This window comes from Pleurodeles waltl, chromosome 3_1 (genome assembly GCF_031143425.1).
Source record: "Pleurodeles waltl isolate 20211129_DDA chromosome 3_1, aPleWal1.hap1.20221129, whole genome shotgun sequence".
In the NCBI taxonomy this organism is placed as follows: Eukaryota; Metazoa; Chordata; class Amphibia; order Caudata; family Salamandridae; genus Pleurodeles; species Pleurodeles waltl.
In genome coordinates this window covers 1,478,764,784-1,478,792,394 of record NC_090440.1, presented here as the reverse complement: position 1 = coordinate 1,478,792,394, position 27,611 = coordinate 1,478,764,784, and the positions used below count along the sequence as shown (strand labels likewise).

The window sequence follows — 27,611 nt, the reverse complement described above, 5'->3', positions numbered from 1 at the left end:
AGCGTCAGACCCAAACATTGTGCTAAAAGATAACTATCACAAAACTTAAGTCTAACAGCCCTTGTGAGAAGGGTGAAGGTGCCAACATTATTTATAATTGCCCATGGAATAGACAGACTGACACTGTGAACTTCTACAATAGTTATTTAGTATGTTGACTCCTTTTATATAAACAGTCAAGCAGTATTTATGCATTTTATGCAGCTTTCAAGTGCTACTGGGGCTGTATTATGGTTATAGTGCACTTTCCCTATTTGCACCATGGCGCACCTTTGAAAAGGTGTGCTAAGTGCAAAGAGGGACAGTGTACTGTATTAGAAAGAACGTGCTGCCCAAGTGAAATACAGAGCAGTTGTTTAAAAGCTGCTCCATGTTTGAAAGCACAAGCCGCAACCCACATGCACTTTGAAGAATGGAGAGAGATGCCCTTGAAGGTGGGTGCACTAAGTGGATGCATGGGCGTACAGGGGAATGTCTGCGGGGGGTCCATGGGACCTCTTTCTCCTCTCCTGAGGGCTGTCTTCAGGAGGCACACTGAAAGGCATATTTGCCTCTGGACCCATGTCAATATCATGGCACAGGCGTAAACTGATTTCCTCCTTTTCATGGGGCCACACCTCCATGTAACTGAGGCAGCACCATCTTCTGATAGCACTGCATGACGTGCACCAGCGCTCTCTATATAACAGAAAGAGAACGTACAATTATCTGAGGCACCGCTGTAATACCATTGTCCCCGAGCGCACAAAGTGGGAGCACATGCATATTATGGCCCCATGGGGCACACTTTTCCTGTTTGTGCCATGGCACACCTTTAAATAGGTGTACTGTGCACGCATCTCTGACACCTTCTGTAATACCGAAGCGCCTCAAGGGGCACAACAGGTGTTCATTTTACATAATGGGGCCCCTGGTGTCTGGAATTCTGTTAAGAAGGTGTACCATTGGAGTTTCTGATCTTTTGACCACCTTCCAAACTGATGAGCCTAGGGGCCCTATTACAGATAGGGTGCATTTTTCCTGTTTGTACCATGGTGCACCTTTAAATAGATGCACTGTGTATCATCAGAGAAAGTGCATCTTATCTTAAAGAATGTGCTGCCACAGATTTGTGATGTCCTGGAGGTAACACATTCAAGTGAAATTTGGAGCGGCTGCTTTAAAGCTGGTCTGTGTTTCAATGTGCAGGCAGCAACCACCCTGCACTATTAAGAGGGGTTATAAATCCCTCTGGTGTGAGTGCAGTGAGTGACTGAATCTGCATGTCAGGGAATGCCAGGGGTCGGGAGCATATAGGATTCCCCTACATCTATAGAGAGGACCACCATCAGGGGGCGTGCTGACAGTGCACCATCCTTTTGTAGCTCACTTTCAGTGCACCGTCTGACAACTTCTCTGCTTTGTGCCTCCATCCATGGTGCAGGTTGGGAGCAGATGTAAAGAGATTTCCACATTTGCATGGCACCACACCCCCATTCAAATGAGGGAATGCCCTCAACATTTGCACCAGCGCTATCTGTATTACAGAAGAGGGCACACAAGTGTCTGCGGCCCCTTCTTTTAATACCACAGTGCCCCAGGGGGGCCACAAAGTGGGGGCACATTCCTGTTGTGCCCTGAGACACTTTCTATATTACGGTCCCAGGTTTTTATTCACCATCTTAAAATCATTGTAGGTCCTCTCATGGGAGGTAGTTTTTGTTTGGGTCAATGAGTCTTGTTAAGCAAGTTATTGTTCACTTTTACATGCATGGCTGATGTAAGAAAGAATTAGCTTATGCAATCTTTTACATTTTGCTCTGGATGTCATAAAACCTGGCTGTTTTTGTATTTCCTTTTTAATCACATAGTTTGTTTCTTATGTGTTTTCTGTGCAGATAAAGAAGAATGGGGATAGAGATGATACATTGCATGCTGGTCACTGTGTATATTATCCAGTGTTGTCCCCTGCTTTCCCATATTCCCGTTCCTTATGTGTATTTCTATATTTTCCAGTGTTTTCACCTCTATATTACCTCCCTCTATCACTAGTAGTTCTAGCTTCATTTTTGCAAAGTCTCTTCTCTGTCTAAAGTCTCTCTTTTCATGTTGGTGTCTGTAAATGTGATTCCTTTTGTGACCCAATAAAGTGTATGCCACACATAGTTATTTTATGCTTCTTTCTAGCTTTGGGACTACTTTTCCAAATATGTATGCCACTCCAAGTCCAGGCAGGAATACAAGGCAAACAGGAAACTATAGGTGAGTAGGCTTTTCTGCAACCCAATTAACATTCAAAGTGAGTCACTCAATGAATGGCACTTTGTAGTTTAATCTCTCTCTCTAACTGATGTAGCTTTACTTCTTCATTACTTCAAAATTAGGTGATATTTCCTATCACAGACTATTCCCTAAATCATCTTGGCAGCAAGCGTATTCAGTCCAGCTGGAATTCCATGTTTGATACGTCTCGGTGAAATGAAATAATTAACTGGATTTTACTATGCTTTCTGTTGAGTTGAAATGGAGGAGTGTGTTTGTAAGACAAGGGCTAAGGGGCACACAGTGCAGCGCCACCTTTCTTGCACCCCTTAGCGACCCCCTAATGCCACCATGTGTGCACTGTATTTAAAATACGGCATGCCATGGCGGTAGTTACGGGACTAGCGTCATCATTTTTTACCTGGAGCTTTGCAGGATTAACATAAAAAATGTTGACGTTAATCCTGCAAAGCCCATAGAAATCAATGGTGTGCCTCCTTTTAACACTTGCTCTAAGCAGGCGATAAAAGTGCCGAAATAATGATGCAAAGAAATCTCTTTCACCTAACGGGGGAACGCCCCTTTGCATACATTATGCTTGGCGCAGGCATAAGATAGCACAAAGGGTTACAATGTGGAGCAATGCATGCATTGCGCCACTTTGTAAATATAGCACAAGGATTTTGGCCTTGTTGGGCCACATAAGCATTAAACAAAATGGCACTAATGTGGCACAAGGAGGAGCTAGAGTCTCTTAAATATGCCCCTAAATGCCTCCATACTTTCTGAGTCAGTAAAAAAGACAGTCAAATAGCTTCCTGTAAAACAAGCTCGGATCATTTTACAGTACGGAGCAATCTGATAGTGACGTACGTTTTCTGAACGTTGTCGCTCACCAAGGTGCCTGTAGAAAACTAAGGAAGGCCAAATAAACAGATAACTGTGGTAATTAAATACAGGTATCAAAAATAGAATATCGAAATTATACACTGTCATGATTTATACTTAGGCATTCATTTGGATACTTACATCTAACTTACTGTGTTTTATTAAAAACATTTTATGTGTGTCTAATAACAATGAACAACATGTCTCATATCTGTTCACAAAGCTGGCTTAAGGTCACAGATATTGTTCTGCTCATGCTAAAATAACATGTTTTTTTCCAGAGAAACTGACTGTACCCATCTCTTTATTACAGCTGTAGAGAATAGATATAATGCTAAGGTGCTTAATAAAAAATATAGATGATTGTTAAAAGTAAAACTATTTGGCATCTGGAGTACAGCATAAGAAACATTGATTCTCTTCATAATGCTATCAAGTGTGATTTTTAAACCGACAAAGGTAGGACTAGTTGTTTTAAAAAATTTTTTTTTATATATTGTGGGAATGTTTCTTCATCTTTGATCATGTTTTGTGAATATTATCTGACCAAGAACCCCATATCTGGTCTTGATAATGGTGATTTAGCCAACATCAACTCTAAAAATAACTTTATACATGGGGCTCTGACCATCTGAAATTCTTGTAACTATACACTGCCCTTTAATAAAGTCTAACATTTTAACCAGGACTCATTGTCTTTGCACTTACTGGTAAATCCCCTTTTCTATGTTTAGGAGATTTTATTAACCAAACCATTCCTAACCTAATTAAATAAAATGGCCACTTAAGTTCAGAGCCCAGGATCAGGATTGATGGAATTTACATATGCAAAATGTATTTGCAAATGTGGAAATTGACTGCTTTGGAGTGCATTTGAACATGTGTCTCAGATTTACAAATGAAGAAATGTCCACCTGGCAAATGAACAGTATATTGTTGGAGAGCTGAAGGTAATCCTTGAGCATTCTTTCGATTTTAATAAAGCAGAACTCTTCCAGGAATGTCCTCTTAAATTTCTTGAGGCCAAATTCACTGATCTGAATGAAGATGGATACATTCTTTACATAGGTACCTGGGCAATGTACCAATTGTCAATTTACAATGTGGAAATAAAAAGAAATACTTGAAAGACAAATTGAATCTAAAGGCAGTTTTCAAATGGAAACTCATCGTTACAGGAGGCCTGTAGAAGATCTTGTTGCACCACTGCTGCTGTATTGCAGGCAGTTCTTAATTTGTGCTGGTGTTTTCTAGTGCTCAGCTACGGCTCTTACTTCACAACCCCAGCATTTATTTCTGACAGTCTACCACATGGTGTTGCTATATGTCTACTTTGGAGCAGAGCATATCAGCAATATTTACAAATTCAATAAACATCAAACTTAAAATAGTAGTGCCTCATCCAAGTCATTCCTAGACCTTTGTATTACATGGACTAGTTCAACCTGACTCATTTGTGGATGTGTAATTGTTAAAATGTAACAGTAGCACTGGCACTCGCAGTAGCACTGGTATTTAGCTGAGGCTGTTCATGTTGCAAGCTTCAGTAGCCTCCCATGAAATATCTTGGCCATTGGCCCTTGGGTTTTTTTTTAAATTAAGCCACTGATTGCAGGTATGAACGTGGTATTTGATAGCACTGATAAAAGGTCAAGATTAATTATTCAGTTTCTCCGTACATTGAAATCAGCCCCCACCTTAAATTTCTCCCTTACTTAAGAATACTTAAATTTGATTGCTGGAATATGGGTCAGAAGAGCATAGTAAGAGGATTGCTTGCCAGGATGGGTTATGTTCACATAGTGCAACTCTTCTATGGAGTACATGGCTTTCTGTGGAAACTAGTTTCACATGCTACAAAGGGTACCCATGGCCACTGTTAAAAAAGGGGTATTTGGTTGGTAGTAAGGTTACCCCTGTCCCAGCAAGGACCCTCACTCTAGTCAGGGTAAATCACACACAATCCAAATTATCCTGTGCCCACCCTCTGGTAGCTTGGCACTGTGCAGTCAGGCTTAACTTAGAAGGCGATGTGTAAAGAATTTGTTCAATAAATCATACAATAAGTATATGTTGAGATATCACTGAAAAGTGATATAAAGTGTCTTAAGTCTTTTAAAAGCAAACAAAATCTCTTTCAAGCACAAAGTACCTGGTTCATGTGAAAAAATCTCTGCAAAGATCCACAGAGGAGGAGATGCGTGGAAGCAAAGGGATGTGCGTCGGTTTCTCGGGCCGCACAGGGCAATGTGTCGTTTAGTTTTCATGCAGGGACGGCTGTGCGTCGATTTCCGGCGCTTGGTCGTGGAACCTATTTGGGTTGCGGGGTTTTCAGATGCCCCAGGGACAATGCATGGATTTCCGGCACTGCTTGGACAAAATCATAGTAGCTGCATCAATCCGGTGGGCATTACGTCAAATTTTCTACCGCACGGCAGGTGCTGTGTCGATTCCTCTCTGGAAGTCGGGATGTGTTGTTCCGACTTGGCTGTGCGTCAATCAGGTGGGTCCGTGTGTTGAATTTCCGGTCGCTACACTGGTGCTGCATCGATCTTCTCTTGGCGAAGTCGGGTTGCGTCATTCCGGTTTCGCGTGCGGTGACATTTTCACTGCGGTGCAGGATGTGCATCATTTCTGCCAGGCTGTGCGTCAAATTTCGCTGCACAAAGAGTCCTTCTTGCAGAGGTGAAGTCTTTTTGGGGAAAAGGAGGCAAGCTCTATCCAAGCCCGTGGAGAGCACTTCTTCACCACAGCCAGAGAGCAGCAATGCAGCAGGGCAACAGCAAGGCAGCAATCCTTCATAGAAAGCAGACAGGTGAGTCCTTTGAGCAGCCAGGCAGGTCTTCTTTGCAGGATGCAGGTTCTGGTTCAGGTTCTCTTCTCCAGGAAGTGTCTGAGTTGGTAGGGGCAGAGGCCCTTTTTAAATACCCAAATGTGCCTTTGAAGTGGGGGAGACTTCAAAGAGTTGCTTAGAAGTGCACAAGGTCCCCTTTCAGTTCTATCCTATCTGCCAGGGTCCCAGTAGGGGGTGTGGCAGTCATTTGTGTGAGGGCAGGCCCTCCACCCTCCCTTCCCAGGAAGACCCATTCAAAATGGAGATGTATGCAAGTGAGGCTGAGTATCCTGTGTTTGGGGTGTGTCTGAGTGAATGCACAAGGAGCTGTCAACTAACCCCAGACAGACGTGGATTGTAAGGCACAGAAAGATTTAAGTGCAGAGAAATTCTCACTTTCTAAAAGTTGCATTTCTGAAATAGTAATATTAAATCCAACTTAACCAGTCAGCAGGATTTTGTATTACCATTCTGGCCATACTAAATATGGCCTTCCTACTCCTTTCAGATCAGCAGCTACAACTTAAACAATGTATCAGGGTGGCATCAATGTCTATGAAGGGAGCAGGCCTCACAGCAGTGTAAAAACGAATTTACACTACCAGGACATGTAAACTACATAGGTACATGTTCTGCCTTTTGCCTACACAGCACCCTGACCTACGGGTTACCCAGGGCACACCTTAGGGTTGACTTATGTGTAGAAAAAGGGGAAAGCTAGGCTTGGCAAGTACTTTTAAATGCCAAGTCGAATTGGCAGTGAAACTGTACACACAGGCCTTGCAATGGCAGGCCTGAGACAAGGTTAAGGGGCTACTGAAGTGGGTGGCACAATCAGTGCTACAGGCCCACCAGTAGCATTTAATCTACAGGCCCTGGGCACATATAGTACACTCTACTAGGGACTTATAAGTAAATTCGATATCCCAATTGGGTATGATCCAAGGTTGCCACATTTAAAGGGAGAGAGCATATGCACTATAGCACTGGTTAGCAGTGGTAAAGTGTGCAAAGTCTAAAAACCCGCAAAAACAGTATCTCAAAAGTGGAGGGAGGCAGGCAAAAATCTTAGGGTTGTCCACCCTAAAGCTGTCGGGTCTAACAGCCACCATATTAACTAATATGTTGTGGCTCAAGGAAACCTTTACGCAACAAACTAAGCCACACAAAGAAAATGTGGCTCTTGCATTTTCATTCCGATTCTTCCGTAAATTGAGGCCACGTGCATAGACATATTAAAATTTGTGAACCTTATGTGATTAATTTGACAGATTCTACAGTTCTGAGTTCAAAAGAGAAGATTGCCCAAAGAAGATATGGGGACAATGGTGCTTCAGCAGTGGCATATTTTTCACCAAAATGACAGGGGTAGTTTAAGCAATTTGAGAGATACATTTGCACAAGTTTTGTAACCACTCTAAAGAAATCGATAGACCGTTTGATATACAAAACATAGCTTCAAAATCAGACTGGAGTAGAGCAGTCCAAATGAAGCTAAAGACAAAATTAAGCAGTAGACGCTCATAGTGATAGCTACTCCTAAAATAACACTGTGGCACAGTTGGGAAAACACTACTAAGGTTTACCCATCGATTGGCACACAAAGCAACCTTAATTAGTGGCCAATCCAGTTCAATCCATGAGGATGACACCAAAACTGTACCCTCTCAGTGTTCCAAGTTACTAAACAAATGCAATATCCCTTACATAACCATTATTGTGAATTAGAGTGATTAAGCCCATTCTTCTGAAGAAAGTGCCCTAATTAGCTAAAAGGCTAAGGGACATATTTACAAGGCCCCTGTGGAACAATACCTCCCCCGCAGCGTCACTTTTGTGACGCTCCGGGGGCTCAATGTGCCCACACATATTAACAAGGCCATGTAAAGCCAACTTGTGTGGCTTTTCATGGCCTTGTAAAGATGGCCCCTTTCAAACATAACTCTGAGTGTAAGGGGCATTCCATGGGTGTTGCTATGGATATTCCCATGCAACACCCATGGAATCTGATGCATTCTCAGATTTACAAGGTATTGTAAACCAAGGAATGCATCAGATTCCTTCGCCACCCCAGGGTTGGCGTAAAAGTGGAAAGACAAAGAGACATACCTTTATTTCTCCTTGTTTTTTGCTCTTTCTACGTGTTCTGTAATATGCAGCACACTTAGAAGGAGGAAAACACCATTAATGATTGTTAATGTAGACGAAGAGGTATTCCTTCCTTCACATAAATAATCAGGCCTGAAATGCAGGACCCTTGCACATGGTGCAAGGGTGCCTTCGTTGGTGCTAGGCAACCAGTTCTGCCATTGCAGAGAAAAGTACAGTGTTGCGTCGTATTCCTATAAATATGACGCATCTCTGCACTTTCATAATGGCGCTGCAAGTTGGCTTGTTGCTCCCGCTGCATCATTTTCTTGTAAATATGAACCTTCGTTTGTTATGCTGTCTCATAGAGAAAAACACTGTAAAACCAATTGTAAATTATTGCAATTTGTGAAAACATAGAATTGTGTCATTCTACAAGCCTGTAAACCAAGCATGTTTCACATGTTAATTTAGGTAATATTTATTACTCTACATGCAATCTGAAGTGGTATAATACATTAAGAAAATATAAAATGTATGACATTTTCAAGTCAGCACCAACACACTCCTGCATTACCTGTGTGCAATAAGAAAAAGGCTTCCGGCACGGTGGATCACATTGTCTTGACTCAGAAGGCTGTGACTGACTCGAGCAGCCCCCTGTTAGAAAAGGATGATCGTTGTCACTAAACTAAAGAAACAGATACCAGGTACAAGTACATGTCATTCTTTTCAGTGTGCTGGTCATACTTACATGTAAAAAAGTATCACAAAAATAATGAAACAACTCACTAAATGGCACACCGAACATGATAAATGGTAAATGTTGTTCTGCTTAAGGAAATAACAACAGATTGGAGAGAACATCATGTCAAAAATTATCATGCAAGGTGAATCTGTACGAATTGCAAATGCCCTGGACCCAAAGTTGGCAAATGTAGCCAGTGGGGGTTAGTGGTAAAATCCATTGTATTGAGACCAATGGACATTTGTGATACCTTTTTATGTTGGGAGTATAGACCCTTATTTATCCTCATTTATTGCATTATGCCTGCACTCACTGCAAGGGGGCACACTTGATTTTGCTTGTGTTGAGTGACATGTTGGGGCACATACACAGGCATTATAGACATACAGATGTGATAGTATCTTGGGTTGTTCATTGTATATTCATGTTGATATATCCATATGATAATTAATATGGGAAGCAATGTTGTACTGTACCACCTTATGTTGTCTCATATGCTGTAGGTCGACAGATTTCCACTTAAACAAGTGCTAATTTTCAGCTTTGAATGGAGTGCTCATGTTTTAATTATGCACTGCATTTGTCTACTGCTGGCCTTGGCTTTGTCTGAAGGGTCACCCGCAAATCTTTTGCCTTCACTCCTCCTGCTTTCTGAATTTCATTTTCATTGCATTGCATTAGGACTCTGTGCATGTTACCACTGCTAATCAATGCTGAGTGCTTGTACTCTCTAAAGCATGGTAAAATTGGCCTGCATGTAGTTGGCCCACTTACTTTACTTAAAACTCTCTAGTGTATGATAATACATGTACCCAGGGCATGTAAATTAAAAAGTGACCAGTGGGCCTGCAACACTCATTGTGCCACCCACTTATGTATCACTTAAGAACATGTCTTAGGCCTGCCATTTCAGCTGTAGTGAAGTTTTAAAACTTCCCATTTAAAAAAGAAATGCCACCCTTAAAGTGGACCCTAAACAGCCCATTGGGCGGGTACATTGTATTTAAAAAGTAGAATATGTGATGCTAAGTTCTACATGTCCTAGTTGTGGAAATCTCCTAAATTTGTATTTCATTACTTTAAGTCCTATCTCTCCCTTTGGATAACATTGGTGTGCTTTATTGTATTTAACAAGTTCTACCTTTTGATTGGGAACAGAGAGGAATGTCAAGCTTGGACTCAAATGAATTGCAATGTAAAGTCCTCTTCAATGGTAAAGTTGGAAATTAAGTCACAATTCTTAAAATGCCATTTTAGAAGGTTGGCTTTTTCTTGTTCTAGGCATTTGGAGCCTGCTGTCTGTGTCCTGGTTCACATGAATGTGAATAGCTTAGGTGCCTTTGCATATTCTTCCCAAACAGTGAGACAAAGGGGAATTAGGTGTTGGAAAGATGGGTGGTTGGAGATGTTCCCTGCCTCACTTAGATTTCAAAGGGCTGCCTCCTGCACATATACTAAGGAACCTGACACCATTCTGTTGCCACCCCAGATATCTTGGAGCGTTGGCAAGAGAAGAACTTTCCAGAATGAGATGTGGGAGTAGCCGGGATTTCACCCCCGCTTAGAAGGCTGTCACTGGGTATCAATATTGGACCTCCTAAACTACTTTTTCAGTATACTCCTGGACCTGTGGATATTACAGGAGAAGGACGGCTTTGCTGCCTGAGGCCTGCCCTGATCCCAGAGGACTGCCCTGCTGGTTGAGGCCTGTCTTGTTCCCCCAGTGACTGACAATTTGAATCTCCAAAAGTGATCTTCTGTGACTCCCAACTGGATCTCCATACTAAGGTGATGAGCATTTGCGACACCAGGCTTTCTTTTTATGCTACAGCGAATGCCATCTGCAGTGCTCTTCCTGATCCGCATGGCCTCCTCCGCCATGAACAGAACTCTTCACTCCACACTTTGAGAAGGTAACTTTTTCAGTGGGACTAGCCTGGTCTCTGTATCATGTCTATGCTTCATTGCAGTCGACCTGAACCTGTGACTTTCCCCTGGTCTAGCACGACCAGATGACCACAATTTTTGCTTTGTACCTTTAGGCACTATGCTTACATTATAAAATTTAAAATGTCATATCATCTCTTTTACTAGTTTGATTTTTGTCACTCTGGTATCAGTTTATTTATTAAAATGTACTCAATTTTTCGAAAATGATTTGGGATGTTAATCTTTGCCTCTAGGTTAGGCTTGACTGCTTTGTGGCAAGCTACATTTCCATCATTTGTTTCTCGCTGTCACTTTAAATGCATGATCTGCCATCAAGCCAATACATATGATCGCTTGTTTTGCGAAATTCATTAAATGTAGAGCTAAAGCAGAGAACAGGTATAGGGGAATTGTGGCTTATATTAGCTTACGTATACTAGATATGGGAAGAGGATTTTGTGTTGATTATGTAGGGCTGTCCCTATACAGTGCCAACCTTTGGCCTACTTCATTTGACCAGTGCATATGGTACTGACCAATGGTTTGCACACCAGCTTTTAGCCTGCATGAATCTATGCAGGACTACTCGGGTTTCTCTTCAAAACAAAGAAATCTTTCACCTTTTACTAAAGATTTCTGTGGAGAGGAACGTTTACGAGTTTCATTCAATTCTTTAAGGCCTTTCCACAGTTCACAGGCATTCCAGATGGAGGGAGAGGTGGCGGTCTTCGGTTGACCAGGGCATACTATTCCTGACATTTTCCATCCTCCCAGAGAGCACCTAACATCAATATTGGGTTTGTGCAGAGGCCTCATCCGAGATTCCTATTAATAAAGCAATAGCAGCGCGAACTGAAACGACAAGAAGCACCTGCTGTCTGAGTGAGTGCAAATAGATTTGTTGTTCCAGGGAGGGCATAATTTAGTCTTTTGAGAGACTGGAGCCAGTGTAGCAACCTTGTCTCCATCTGAAGAGCAGATCTTGGATTGCCGAGTGGATTGCCGAGCAGTTGAGTCTTGGTTGAGCATCATCCACGAGAAGGAAATAGAGGAAACAGAGGCCGAGAGGGGAGCCCGTGGAGCCCAGCCCAGCCGAACTCCAGCCGAACAGCATAACAGCCGGCGGGGTGGAAAGGAGGTAGAAGACGTGATTGCTGCAATCTACCCTTAATTCAGCTGGACATTGCCGCTGCCTAGCAGACAAGGAATATTTCCAAATTTTGATGCCAGCGCAGTGTAAGATATCATCTGCACCAATAACAGGAGTGTCAGCAGCAGGAGGGCAGGACCCCCGGTAAGTACATGAGTCTGGTACAGGGGGTGGGTCGAGTGCAGCTGCTGTAGTCAACCGCTGTTGAGTGTTGAGCCTTGTGGGTTCACAGAAGTGGCCTAGCTAGGTCTGGGTGCGGCTTGTTAATTCCTCAGTGAGACCCGCTCGTTTCCCCACCTGGAGTGTACCCAAGAGCCTTCCGCCCTCTCCAAGGCAGCCGGGAGCCTCATCAGAAAGGCTACAGAATCTATCCACTATACTATATCATAGCGCCAATGCAACACGAAGGCAGCGATCCTTGAATCTTGGGGAAATAAGGAATAAAACTAATACATGTTCAGCAAGTACTCACGTGTTGCCATCTTTGCTGCTCTCCTCAACATCAGCAGGGAAGCTAGCATAATGCGATCTGGCAAGCTTCCGGTGGGTGCCTATGGAGGGAGGAAAAGGCCCCTAAAAGCAACAAGGCATTGCTCCCCAGTGAACTCACCAGTAGTATGCTCAAGTACCCCTCTAATTGAGGGGGTTCAGCCTGTGGAACAGAGGGAAATCAATTTGGAATCATTATCAGTGCCATCAGCAAAAAAAAGTGGAGTACAAAATCACAGAATTTTTTACTGCCGGGCACTTATGATTGCAGGAAAATAAAGAACCAACAGATGAGGTGACAGAGGATAATTCTGAGATAGATCTCTCCCCAGAAAATCAATCTCTTAAACCGCAAGAGCCTAAATGGTTAGATTGCAGTTGATCACATACAGGACCAAAGAGGGAAAGAAAGGAGTATTTCTATCCCTAGCCTGTAGTTAACCTATCTATCGCACTACCAACTGGAAGCACGTCACAAGCGATCAACCTAGGGCAATGAAGGGCATAAACTGCTTCTCATTACGCACTTTAAATCAGAGGGGAATTTTGACATCCTCAATAGAGGAAACATTCTGAATTTGATAGGGGAAATAAGAGACTTATCCCAGATCTCATTGGTTGCTCTTCTTTCCTTTGAATTTAAACCCCATCCACTTAGGAGTGATCAAGAGGTCACACTCACCACTTGGGCCACAGCAGACCTTGTGCATCAACTAATATCGTATTCCGACACTTTTTATTCCTGGGGCATTGAACTACGACAAATAGACCGTCCTCGCTACCCAGGTCCGCTGAGGGCCCACAGGCACTGCAATAAATCAGTGCTAAGAGGAGCGACAGGAGCATATATAGGGGGTCAACGACCGCGGAAGCACCGCCAACAGGCTGGCGGTGCTTCTGGGGCCATTCTGACCGCGGCGGTAAAGCCACGGTCAAAAAAGGGAAACCGGCGGTTTCCTGCCGGTTTCCCGCTGCCCCAGGGAATCCTCCACGGCGGCGCTGCAAGCAGCGCCGCCATGGGGATTCCGACCCCCTTCCCGCCATCCTGTTTCTGGCGGTATTCTGCAGGGGCCCCTGGGGGCCCCTGCAGTGCCCATGCCACTGGCATGGGCACTGCAGGGGCCCCCTAACAGGGCCCCATTAAGATTTTCAGTGTCTGCTGGCAGACACTGAAAATCGCGACGGGTGCAACTGCACCCGTCGCACACCAGCAACTCCGCCGGCTCCATTCGGAGCCGGCTTCATCGTTGCTGGGGCTTTCCCGCTGGGCGGGCGGGCAGCCTTTTGGCGGTCGCCCGCCAGCCCAGCGGGAAAGTCAGAATGACCGCCGCGGTCTTTTGACCGCGGTACAGTCTTCTGGCGGTTCCCGCCAGGTGGGCTGCTTCCGCCGCCCGCGGGGGTCAGAATGACCCCCATAATCTCTTTGGCTATGGGAAATTTTACATTTGTGAAACATGATGGTGAAACGGGAATAGGCCACATTCTTTGGGCCTCTAAAGACTTTCAGCCTCCTATACCGCTAAAACGTCAAAAGATCAGGAACCAAGATGCAGTTTAGACCATATGTTAACATCTGTTCATGGAATGTCCACGGCATCCAATCACTTTTACATAATCCAGAAGTACAATATTTTTCCCAGGAGTACAACATCATCCTACTCCAGGAAACCTGGAGCACAGAGACGATTGCAGTGTCCTGCATGATGCCACACACATTCCAGCAAGGAGCCATAGCAAATACGCTAACGCAAAAGGAGGCCTGGCAACCATGGTCTACACAGCTCTCATATGCCACAAAGTTTCAATCGATATAAAGTCAAACTGGATCCAGGCAACCAAGGTCACATAAGGTAGACCACAGTGTAGCCAATTACAGTTAATTCTCATAAATGTGTATATTCACCCAAAAAAAGCTCAAAAGGGGGAAAAAGTGGAAACTCTGGGTGAATTCATTAAAACCATATAGAGACAATATCAGGAGCCCACATTCATCATCACTGGCGATTTCAATCTTAATCTGTTGACCCCAAAAGCAGGAAACATGAAGAACTGAATTGCAGGTGTTCACAGACAACAGCTGGAAAAATTAGGTCTATCTTCACTAAATGGACAGACTCTCCGGCATCTATAAACTCTGAAAGCGGGGAAAAAAAAGCTCAACCAACGATTACACTGATAAATAACTCTGTGATTAACCTGGTAAGGAGCTTTCAACTTTAATGCAGAGCGGAGAGTGATAATTTTCCACTAACATTTGGAGTTAGCATATAAACCTGAGTTGCTGCTGCCTCGAATGATCTAATGAGCCCTCAAGCGATGCTTAATCTCAAGAGATTAAAATGGCATGAGAAAGGGATAGCGGTAGTGATGGATGAGGTGCATCAGATGGCTGGCTCCCTAAAAGAGAGACAAAATCTTGCAGATATGCAACAAAAGGAGCCCACTCTCAAAGTGGGTTGGAATGAAGACTGGGCCGAGCTAAGTCACAGTTTGCTAGCATAATGTCCAGCCACCTCCAACTCAACCTTCCAGGGATTGGCCTCTGTTATAAAAAATGGATTGTGTTGGTCAGCCCTGGTTCAACAAAGCTTTGCACATTCAGAAATTACAAATTGCACAACAAACCAGGAAATTTGTGAAAGCAATCCATCGGGGAAAAGGCGGAGAGAAACTCACTTTAGGGGCCATGAAAAAAAAGTATCACTTAGATTGCTGGTCCGCAAAGACAAGCTTTCAGGAACATGCATGGTCCAAATTACTGTGGGAAAGTCGAATGCCAAACAGCAAACTCTTCTAGGGGCTGGTGAATGAAGTGGCACTGGGCAAAAACAGACATCACAACTTCAGGATGGACCGAACCACCTGGGAGAGTCATGTCAGCAGTCTGTATAAGCTGACAAATAAGCTGACAAATGGCGGAGAAACATCAGCCAGGCTTCCACCCTTGATGAAGGGGATTGAACCATCCACAAGTAATAACCAATTGCTAAATCTCCAGGATGAGGGGAAGCTTTTGGATATCCCCTAGAATGAAAATCAAGATCAAGTTTGGGAGCTAGCACAACTAGCTGGTTTGATCAAGAAGCTGAAGTCCGAAGGGGCAGCAAGACCAAATGGGCTTCCAAATGCAATCTTCAAAGCCGACCCAGTATATTGGGCGTAGTATTTTCTGCCACTTTTCAACTCCATCGTCTATACCAATTGGATCCTAGAACCATGGAGAGACAGCATTATACATATAATCTATAAAAGCAGAAATCCAGCTCTGTCTTCAAATTATAGGCTGCTAGCCCTCACTAGTGTAGAAGCCAAGCTATACGGCTTTTGTTTGTTACAGCATCTTCATACCTGGGCTGATGAAAACAAGCTACTCCGACAGGCTACAGGGCAGGCATGAGAACATCAGCAAATGTAATCGCACTTTCCCTTATAGTGGAAAAAGCCAGCCACAGGAAGCTTGGCCTCTATGCATGTTTTATTGATCTCAAATTGGCCTTTGACCGGGTTCCCAGGGAAAGGTTGTGGGCCAAGCTGGCTAAATGGGGTATCCTGTATAACCTGTTGAGGGTCATTATAGATGTCTACACTGACACCTGGGTCCAGATCAAAATCGGAGATGGTTCAAGATTAACAAATAGAATACCCACAAAATCTAGCCTAAAGCAAGGCTGTGTTCTAGCTCCAATTTTCCTTACCCTATACCTGGCAGATCTTGCTGGCACATTAGCACAGGTAAACAGTCATCCACAGCGTTAGGCTCAGAGAAAATTGGATGCCTACAATACACAGATGATATTGTACTGCGGAGTCATACCCCACAAGGTCTGCAACAGTGTTTATCAGCGCTTATCACTTTTATGGCCGAGCAGGGCCTAGAAATAAATTCAATTGGTACTTGGGAGAGAAAAATGTGGAGATGGTGCAGTCGTATCAATATTTCGGAGTCCACCTTGAACCACGCCTGAAATGGAAGCGCCAATTATTGTCGATCAAGGCAAAGGCCAACTCATTAACATATGGTTTTAAGCTGCTGAAAAAGAAACTGGATTGCACAAATTGGTTCCATCTACTAAAAATCATGTCAGCACAGCTGCTTCCAGCCATTTCTTATGGGACCGAAGTATTGAAGGGCTGGGAGATAAGGTGGTTTTTAATATCCCGATTGTGCCTCCTCGGCCCAGGTGAGACTGGAGATGGGCTTAAAAAATCTAAGTTTCCAGCGACAGGGCACCTTTCTTAAAGCATCATGGTGGCTACAGGGCGGCAGAGAATTCCTCCATACTCTACTCCTTCTGGCAAGAAGTGCAGGAGCATCAACTCAGTAACAAGCAAGGAAATTGGGGAAGCTACCTAAACCAGGTTATCATTAGACTTAGAATAGAAAAAGTATGGAAACACAACATGAGGAAGTCTGAATTTAACAGATTAGTCAACATTGCTGTTCGCTCACTCTCGCTTATTACAGACAAAGCCATCTTGGCCAAAACACAGCATGCTTGGGCAGTCTGGGAGTCTTACTCGACATGGTCCCCACATGGATATCCAGCTGAGCACTTTTCTGTTCAATTTAAACATCAATTCCTGCTTTATCACATGGGATTCTTCGACACCAAAGAAGATTGTCCATCCTGGAAAGGTCAGCATATAGACCAAAACTGCTGCTTATGCGGCTACAATCAGGAATCATTGCTGCATGCCTTTTGCATCTGTTCAGCTCTTGGTCTGGAAAGAAGAATATTGCTAAAACATGATTTTCTAGCTAACAATATCCGCTCATGTAGATCGGCGGTAATAATTTGGCTCAAGGGTGAGTCAATTTGATTCTGCTTCAGGGGGGTAAGGTTTTTACAACTGCTCCATAAGAAACTGAATAAGGCGGACTTGGGAAAATTGCTTTAGGACAGTTTGTAAAGAAACAGCTTAAATGTCTTATCATGGCTGAAAATTACGTTTTGCAGCATAGCTTTTAAATGTGTTATTTGGAGTCAATTTTATTATTTGTAGTATGTTTCCATGTTTTAAAATGCAATGGTTTTTATTAATCGAGCAATAAAGTTCGTACCTACCTACCATGCAGGACTAAACAATGCCACCAGGGTATGTGAACCTGCTCCTAGGACTCAGTAGGTCAGGTGCTATTCTTCCGCCTTTGCATTAGGGTTGTGGAGCTACACTGCTGCCTCTTGCCCACTATCAAATGCCTGAACACATATTTTGTGATTTTTGGTAGCCATCAAGATTATTTCAAATACAGTTACTCATGTATGATTGTTTCACTAGTTCTGCATTGTTGAAAAGGATTTGAAGGCCCAGACAAACAGGAAGGTTCCAGGTTTTTGACAGCGGCCATCTGAACCACATAGCATTGTATCCCTAGTCTGGGGAGCTCCAATATTGAACGCAGTAATTGGCAATGAAGAAGGCAATTGAGAGAAAGGGTTTAGATGTGATATAATGTCCATTTATTTGAAAATAGACTTGAATGTTCATGTTTTTTTATAGTTTGCGTTCGTTTATAAGTCTGTTTATAGATAGTAAATAGAAAACCTTTGGGAATCACCAGCTACAGACCGTAGGATAACAGATCAGTAGCATTGTTATTTTCGCTTGGCTCCAAGTAAATTTTTGACATAGTTTGAGGAGATGAGTCAGGCTATCATGTTAAAATGACTCTGTGTCATCTAGATTAAAATATATAATGGCTACTTTATTACATTTATTTTATGTTCAGAAAGCATCTGACTACTTTTCCTGGATTTATTCTGGGATGGAGCTAGCCAATGTAGTTAAAAATACCATATCCTTAAAATTAGGAATGATACACAGAAGGAAAAAGAAACAATTAGCGTCTTTACTGATACAAAATGTTTTAAAAAAGAGTCCTAAATTGCCATATGCCATTAATTGTAGCTAATTCAGGTCTTGTTAAAGGTTTTCTGTCCATTTAGAAAATACTCCTGTCTTAGACAGTGGGTGTCCTTTGTAAAGAAACTGTCACATAATTTTGAAGATGTACGTATTTAAACCTATTTTGAACATATCTTATTGTGGTAAGTTAATATATACCAACATATTGTCATAAATTTATGAGATTTCAAAGAGGAATTAACCCTGCAACTCCGTTGTACTATTCTTCACTAGTTACACAACTTTCTGTAGGATAGCTCCTAATTCTTCTTTATTCCTCCCTTCTTTTCCACCTACCAGAAACTCCTTGGTGTTCATTGGTGACCAAGCTTGTCATCTCTTCTATTTAACAGATGCATGATGCCCCTCAAACAACTGATGAATCAGTCAGATGAGTCTACAGTGCCTGCTGTTGTGTTACGGGAGTATGAGGACTCGGTTTACCATCATCCTTAGGGTCCCTGGAGGTGTACCTATTCATCACCCTCACCTGTTTGCCACTAGCACAATAAAGTGTGTAGCCAAGCCCTTCGGTGCTGGAGCCTGAAGTGCTTGCTGTTGTGTTATAGTGTTGTGAGAACTCAGCTTACCATCATCCTAAGGTCCACTATGGGGAGCCCTGTTTATCACTCTTCACCTGCTTGCCATTAGCACTAAAAAGCATGTTGCCAAGTCGCTCTGTGTGGAAGTCTACAGTTTTTGCTTTTGTGTTACAGGGATGTGAGGACTCAGTTTACCATCGTCCATAGGGGCACTGGAGGCAGTCCTGTTCATAACCCTCACCTGCCTGCCATTAGCACTATAAAGTGCATTGCCATGGCCCACTGTGTGGGAAGCGCATGGGCCAGGACTGGATGCAGCCCAGGCCAAAGGCAGGCTTGTCCTTGCCTGCCAGTGACTAGGAGCAGTTAGGCTTGGCCACCCCCTCCCCCTTAATCCTGTATTTTGGGTCTTCGGATGGGCAAGAGAAAGTCACAAGCATCCCAGATGCAGACTTGGATTCATAAAGAAATGCACGTAAGCGTGCATTTTCAACATTGTATCTTACTTTGGCAGTGGGGGGTTGACGGAAAAAAAACTAAAAGCAGGCAGAAGTAATTGTTCACATTCTTATAGCCCACAGGGCACTGCTGTTTCGGTGAGGCAAGAGGAAGTAGACCCTATAATACCCCCAAGTGAGGTGCACAGGGTTGTAACGACTAAATTATTGGCTGGAGCCCTTAGAATTAGGAAGAAGCATTTGTGTTACAACATATTTTCTATGTTACTCCATATGATATGAATTTGCACTTGTATTTTGATGTATTTAAATGGTTTTAACTTTGTATAAGATATGTATTTTTCTGGATGTCTGATTTTACATGCTTGACGTTATTATTGTTATTAACCAAATAAAACCTTTTCTGACTGACAGTCAGGGCAGCATTTAGGTGTATGCGTATGACACCCAATTGGTTTCTTAGTATGCCTGTAAAATTCAAACTATCTCATAAGGGTGTAACTTCTACCTCTTTGACTGAGTGCTAAAAACATAATGCACTGTAAAATTAGTGGACACATAGCTTTCAAACCAATGATGAATATAAACAAAATATATTTCTAGCTTTGAGGTACATGTTTATAATGACACCAATGTCTGCCAATTTATCCCTTCTGACTCTCCTTCAGACCAAATATGTTGTAATAGGTGTCAAAGGCATTCTTTGTTACCACAGCCACATTCTGGCATTCTTTGCCTCTTCAAATTTGATCTGAGAACTGTCTCTTCAAATGAATGAAATCCTTCATACTTTGTATTTCACCACAGTTGACACACAGCAACAATTTCATCTGTACTTTTGTTTCAGTAATTTTCTGGAACACCAGGAGACTGAGAAATGTAAAGTTACTTTGACATAAACAACTTACCATTACTGTATTTCAAACATAAAATCCCCAGTGGATGAACGGATTTGAGAAACTTTTCTCACATAAACATTAAATAATAAATAAGGCAGAAAATAGATTCTGGGCTTAATTGTTCAAAAGAATATTGTAATCAATATCATTTTAGACGCCACATATTATCAGAATTGTTATTCCTTGTGATCCCCCAGACATTTGATTTGTATGTAAAACAATTTATTTCTATGTGTAAGCAGGATACAACATAGTATCACAGGTGTAGGAAAAACAAATACAGGTTTTCCAAGCATATTAGTGGTAGCTTGTTGTGAAGAAGTGGTTTCGGACACCCTTAATCATCCCAATATTTTATAATTTGAACTGCCTAGTTTTTGTATATCTGCTATGAATAGGTCTCTTCAATTGACTCTCACTCACTGTAAGCTTCCAGTAAAATGTTATTGAGTAATAACCTCCAGTAGCTGCCTTTGAAGATAAGACTCACTGCTGCACAACTGGGTTAGAGACTCTGTGCTGGTTGTATATGATCAAATGTTCACAACTGTGCACACATATATGCGAGCTGAGGTGCAGGACTACTGTTTAACTCCGCGTTGTAGCCACACACAGATATCCAGCCCAGAAGGGACCTGTACGGATCTTTTATTCAGTTGGGCAACCAAAAATATTAGAGTTTGAATTCATACTGCTTTACAGTAAGTGTCTGATGTTTTACTGTATTCTCACTGTAAGTCAAACCTGCACCTAATATTAATTTTGTATTTGCTCAAGATAAAGAGATTTTGAAAATAATGTTACATGTTTAAAAATTCCCAGGAGCAAAAGAAAATATTAATTCAGTCATATTTATATCACTTCACATACTTTGATTTGTGCAGGTCAGCCCTTAAAGAGATTTGGATTTTGACCTGTCCTGATGGAGCAAGGTAATTATTCTGCTGGTCAGTAGGTGAAACAAAGTCATTACTCAACAATAGGACCATTTGTTTGGGATTAGTTCTCCTTGCAGATGATTACAAAGGCCGATTAACATACCCTTCCCTGACAATCGCAAGGAAAAGGGGAGCTGTCAGACCTCTGTAATTAGGCTCAACAGAGGCACCATTTGAAGTCTTGAAGGGAGGGAACCACTTTTGTAGTGTCACTTAAACATGAAGATAAGATCCAGTGAGAGCTCTGGAAAACAACTACTTGATTCCACTATCTTTAAAATGACCCAACATACTAATCTAATTAAGGAGATGGAGGGTTGATGTGGCATTTCTGGACTGTCGGGAGATTCTCACCTTCTACAGTTCTTGTTAAACCCCTGACCAAAGGAGGAACTTTAAAAGAAGATGGAACCACATGTGAGAAAGGATGGCTTGAATGGAGGAGCAATCTAGGCTTGTGAATTAAAGGTCTCTGTTGGACCCTCACCCCAGGGACAGTGACACTGGCCTCCCCTCTGTGAATTTCTGTGGACCAGTTTGAGCTGAAGGTAACTTATGAAGAGATACACTAGACTGCTGCAAGCCACAGAGGTGCCTAGCAAGGACATGGAACTTATGGAGTGCAGGCAGGCAGTGTAGGTTACCTTAAAAGATGTGAATTAATTTGCTGTGAGAATCTGAGGAACACAATTATGAGTAGCTAAAGACAGAAAGGCATAACGCCAAAGCTCTCACAATGAAGAGGGGGCAGTCTAAAGAGCTCCACTAGGAAAATCTAAATGGTTTAGAGGCAGAAGGCCTTGATTTTCTTCTGGTGACTGCAGCAAACCACCAAGAACAAACCATTAGAATCCCCATTCCTTTCATGTGCAGCACTTTCAATGTCACTGGGCTAAAACTACGTTGATATTCTGTGGTGACGTAGGGGGTCATTCTGACCCTGGCGGCCACCGACCACGGGAGCACCGCCAACAGGCTGGCGGTGCTCCCACGAGCATTCTGACCGCGGCGGTTCAGCCGCAGTCAGAAGCGGAAAGTCGGCGGTCTCCCGCCGACTTTCCGCTGCTCGGGGGAATCCTCCATGGCTGCGGAGCGCGCTCCGCAGCCATGGGGATTCTGACACCCCCTACCGCCATCCTGTTCCTGGCGGGTCTCCCGCCAGGAACAGGATGGCGGTAGGGGGTGCCGCGGGGCCCCTGGGGGCCCCTGCAGTGCCCATGGCATGGGCACTGCAGGGGCCCCCGTAAGAGGGCCCCGCAAAGTATTTCAGTGTCTGCCATGCAGACACTGAAATACGCGACGTGTGCAAACTGCACCCGTCGCACCCCTGCAACTACGCCGGCTCAATTCTGAGCCCGCGTCCTCGTTGCAGGGGCATTTCCTCTGGGCCGGCGGGCGCTCTTTTGGAGAGCGCCCGCCGGCCCAGAGGAAATGTTAGAATGGCCGCCTCGGTCTTGTGACCGCGGTGCGGTCATTTGGCGGCGGAACCTTGGCGGACGGCCTCCGCCGTCCGCCAAGGTTAAAATCAGGCCCGTAGTGTCTTGGGCGAACCAGAGAGTGATGGGCATGTGGCATTTAAAAAGCCCAAATACACTCAAAATGGCACTCTGCACTCCAACTGTTTTATGCCATATGGGGCCAGCGTGCTGCATTCAGTTGCCCCGGGCACCCTAGACTGATTAGAGAGAGCCTGTGAGTCAGGGGCTCTCTGCGCACAAATGCACACCAGTTCTAAAGTTGTCACCCACCTCCCCGCTCTTATTTCTGGAATGCGCACGGAACTGCTGTTTAGAGGGAGTCTGAAAAACTTTGGCTCCCCAGCCATTATCTGTAGGAGTAGTATCAGGTAGGCTAGGAACCATTCATGTGTGTGAGGACTTTAGAGTTCTTTTCTTGAGACTTTGGAGAGCAAAAATGAGAAGGAACAGAAAAATGTTTGAGGCTGCATCAAAGAGTACACCTGAGGGCACCAAGCTCATCCCATAAGACATAGCCAAGGTTAGTAAAAATGTGCCTATAGATTGGTGGTGCCCAAGGAGAGCAGGGACACTGCCAAGAAAGCATACTTGTATGTGGGGGAAAAGCATGAGCAGCAATGGGTCCCTCACAAGACGCAAAGAAGCCCAACATAAATTTTAAGACTACCCACACAAGTCCCCCAGGTCATGAACAAAATGATGGAGACAGATTTTCTGATTTCTACAGAACTACTTGGAAGGGAACTATTGTTCAGAGAGTGTGGGCACATGTGCCATGATTATTGCGCCTTTTCTCTCCTAGGTATTACTATTCTGGAGTTACATGTGCTAATCAATGAAAAGTGAATGTATCTGATTAACATAGGATGTACATTTAGTTTATGCCGTTTTTCCTTGCAAAGGTAAATCACGTCTTCTCATACTAACAGTACTTTCTGAATCCTTAAATCTCAGCTGACTTTTGAGGTTGGTTATCCAATTTTAATGGAAAAATGCTAACTGTCTCTCTTGTCTCAAAGTTTTGAAAAGTAAAAAAAAGTAAGCGGGCAGCAGGTCAGTTCCAGCCAATTGTTTGTCCTAAAAGATTAAATTACAAATAAACAATGTTATAAAAGTTGAGGATGGGATGTTTAAGGAGGGAAGAGGAACCTTAAAAGGCAACAAGGAGACAGGCCATGCAGAGTCATATCACCCATTTTAGCTGAATGCTACTGGCAATATTACTTTTCAACTAACATCTTTGTTCTGTAGTTATTATATATTACAAGTTTAAATGCATTCTGTAACACATCTGAAGAACCATGGGTCATACCTGTAACAGTGATGCCATCTGAGCGCTGACACCAGACTGCGCGTTCATTATCTCGCCACGGGCCCATTTTCCACTCGTAGTCGTAACATTTGCCACCTGCATTCAATTGCATATTAATAATTTTTGTTCGTTATGTTCATGCACAGTTCCACAAAACATCTGGAAAATAACGTGTTGCTAAGGAAAACTGCTAACGTAGTCAGTCCTACCTATGCAAGACCTAATTTCCAGGACTTGCTCTGGACACATCTCTGTGTTATCAAGCAGCTGGTTTATGAAGGCCTTGGACCGCGACTGGCGTCCAACTGTTTCAAAACTTCTTCCATCGATGCAAGTCAGCTCACAAGCGCTCCATGGCGACCATTCTGTGAGATGGCAGTCACCTGTTAAAAAAACACAAGATTTTTTTCAGATAGCGTCGCACTTGAGAAAAACACCCTTTGTCTTTGGGGTAATAAAACATAGCATTGTTCAGGGCTAAAAGGCCCCTGGGAGCGCTGGCCCTGGTGCCACTGCACCTACTGCACCAATAGTAGCTACGCCCCTGCTGAGCCAAGCATCACATGAATGTGAGAGAGTGTAGTCTAAACGTTACCTATTTAGATGTGAAATGTTCATATTATCAACGTTATATTAAAACATTATTCATAGAATCATGATTAACACAGAAGTAAAATGTATGCATAGACTAATGAGAATACAAGAATAATTGTTTGAATTATAAATCTAATATGTTAACGCGTACGAAAACTTTCATTTATTAGAATTCATAAGTCTTAAGTTAGCGTGAGTTGAAAGCTGGCTGTGTAACTCTCATATTAAAGCATATTTTTTCTGTTTCTTCAGTGTGCTGATTCGCAAAAGGCCATGACCCAGCATTTGTTCCTTTTCTCCGCTTAAAGTATCTTTAACGAATGCATTCTCATCAGCATGTTAGTTGCTTTTGGTATAATATCGTAGGCTTGTAACAAGAACACAGATACTTTCAAGGACATTGAAGCGCGGTAAAGAGAACTCTTGACCCAAAGAACGTGCCAGAAAATGAAGTAACCCCGGATGTGCCACCTACGAAAACGTCAATTATGAAGACCAATCAAAGTCAAGAAAACTATCACAACATGACAAGTGCATTACTTAATGTATAATTTGATAGGTTATAGATAGTGGGGCGAAGTGATCATCCAATAGAAATTTGGGGGTATGGATTAAGAAAAAGGGATAAAAACTCATGACACGGACATTCGAGAGAACCTAGGTAGGGAATGATATCAATTGCATCCAGAAACTCTGTCACTCTGTTTAGTGACTTGAGACTTAATAAATTATCCCTGTCCTTAGTTGCCCCTATATACTTTTTCTCCTTATGAGGGAAGTAGCCCTGTCCTTAGACTAGAACAGATTTACGACAACTAACTGATGTCCTGAAGACGAAGACTGATCCTGTATGCTGACCTATCCAGAGGAGGTTAATTATTAGTTGCTATTGAAATGCACTTATTTGCTTTTTCTGTCTAGGTACCAAGTGCTGTGTAATTTGATTAGAAACTTAGATGTTTTCCAAATTGATGTTCTAAATTGTTTTTCGCATGAAGCCCAACATGCTGATGCTAATTAGTGGATAGACAAGGTACTCATCTTGACTTACATAACTGACGTAACTGACATTATACTATGCTGAACTGAATATATATTAGGCGTTGTATATTAGAACATCTAATCTTTGTGTCCTTTTTCATATGAATGTGATCTATTCATTGATACTAATTGAGATCTCTATGCTTCTTCGTTTGGTTTATGATGAATATGCTTATATTAGTTTGTAATCAATAGGGAATAAAATCACTAAACTTCAATCGAGGTGGGGTTATTTATGACTGAAGAAGTCATGATTGCGTTGAAGGCTTAATTGATGTTTCAAAAGAAATATATTGTGGTAATATTCTTTGACAATATCATTGATGTATTGATTGACTTATTAATCAGCTATCTCGTCTTACGGTGTCTCACCACCGGGTCCCAAGATTCATCGACCTAAAACGAGTCCTAATGTGTATAAATTAACATAGAGGGACGCGTTAACAGTTCTGGTAGCAGAGCGACGGTTTGGCCCCTGGGGGCCCTAAGACGGAGTTTTATTGTTTAATTTGTTTTTCTGTGAAAATGCAATTTGGAGAGATGATGGGTTGCTAAGTTCGCCATGGCTTTCCCGGGATCTCGGAGCCTGCCTATATGAGTTGGGAATGTTCTCGGCGCCATAGTATGAGTGGTTAAGGGTCTTTGCGCTTGCCTAAAGCTTACGCATCTTGCAAGTGGTTGTGTGGAAATTTGTGTGTATTTAGGACAAATTAAGTGTTGTTTAGCAGGAGTGGGCGTACTCCACAGTATGAGAGTAGGGAAGTCGGCGTACTTCATGTGAATGTAGCGCTCATTGCTCAAAATTATCCACGTGGTTGATTATTGTGTACGGACCTATTGAGGTCTGAAACTCCGGAGTATGATGATAAATGTGGTTTATGTTGTAATCTGTGCGGTTTAATAGGTCAATCGGGCGTGGTTGACAAGTCGAGTTTGAGTCATTATTGCATGAGTGGAAACTTCGATGGAGATTTGACAAATTCTAAAGTGCACTAGAAGGAGTCATTGACAAGTCGAGAGTAGGATTTGCGGGTCGAATTCTGCTTGCGTATGCGGGAGCTGAGAAGGAGAGAGTAGCGGCCGAGGCTTCAAGTGAAATCTCTGTAAAGTTCTGAAGCGAATGTGTTACCTTTCCTGTTGTAAACCGACAGATTTGTTTTGTTATTTAAAGGGCTTGCAATGATTTGCATTAGTTTGTGTGAATTGTAAGGATTGTTGAGGAGCGGACGAGCCGCAAGACTTTGTCAGCTGCTGTGTGTGTGCGGGTGTGACGTCAGTGGTGCCGCGCTGAGATAGGTCAGATGTCGAGAGGGGTCGCGAACGGATTGACTGCCGTCCGTGAGAGGCAATAGGTTGAGAAAGGGTAGGTGAAGAGTGTCCTGGGAACTAAGCCATTTCTGATCAAACACAAAATAAGAGAATTGCGAAAATGAACTTTATTAAAGCATTCAAGAGCGCTCTAAAGGGAGATGTATATATTGTAGCAACCGATGGGGAACCTACACCACCTGAGGGTACTCCAGCTTACACAGTAATGGAAGAAAAAGGTGTCGCGCCTTGTTTATGGATGAAACAGTGGCGCAAATTGACTGAGAAAGAGGGATGTTTAGCGTTTCCAGAACACGGGACGTTTAATTCAAAAGTACTAGAGAATCTAAGGTGGATGTTAAGTACCCAACAACCACCTCCAAGACCGGCACAATACGAGGCTTTGGCAATCTGGGATTTAATGGCTCTTAAACATAGACAGGAAAGGTTTCAAAGAAGGCTGAAAAGGGCAGAAAAATCTTATGCAGAGGCTAGGTGGGACAATGAGAGCAAAATGTGGAGAAGGGGAATCGTAGATGGGTTAAAGTTATTCCCAGCAATAACTCAGGGAGAAGAGACTAAGGGAAAGAAAGCTTCTTGCAAAACAGATAAAGACACAGGCAAATCTAAGGAAGATAAAAGGTCCTGGGAAGAAGACGATGATTCAGACGACGAAGAGTTTATTGACAGATTGTTACATGATCGCCCGCCACCATATGCGGTGAGCGATAGCGCTCCAAGCACTAGCCTGGATCCTGGGAACCAGAC

The 27,611-nt window shown here is 43.0% G+C and overlaps 1 protein-coding gene and 1 non-coding gene across 2 annotated transcripts in view; one reads left to right on the top strand and one right to left on the bottom strand.

Moving 5' to 3' along the window:
• The window catches only part of THSD7B (thrombospondin type 1 domain containing 7B), a 2,268,639-nt gene that overhangs the window by 50,392 nt on the left and 2,190,636 nt on the right, over window positions 1-27,611 (bottom strand). The window contains exons 24-26 of the mRNA XM_069225078.1: window positions 24,110-24,283; window positions 23,901-23,996; window positions 8,628-8,710 (exon numbers count right to left, since the gene is read on the bottom strand). Of these exons, the coding sequence (XP_069081179.1) occupies window positions 8,628-8,710; window positions 23,901-23,996; window positions 24,110-24,283 (353 nt within the window). The remainder of the gene's footprint in view (window positions 1-8,627; window positions 8,711-23,900; window positions 23,997-24,109; window positions 24,284-27,611) is intronic.
• LOC138286225 (U5 spliceosomal RNA) lies at window positions 11,310-11,426 on the top strand. Its single transcript, XR_011201890.1, has one exon. It is a non-coding gene; the product is annotated as a U5 spliceosomal RNA (small nuclear RNA).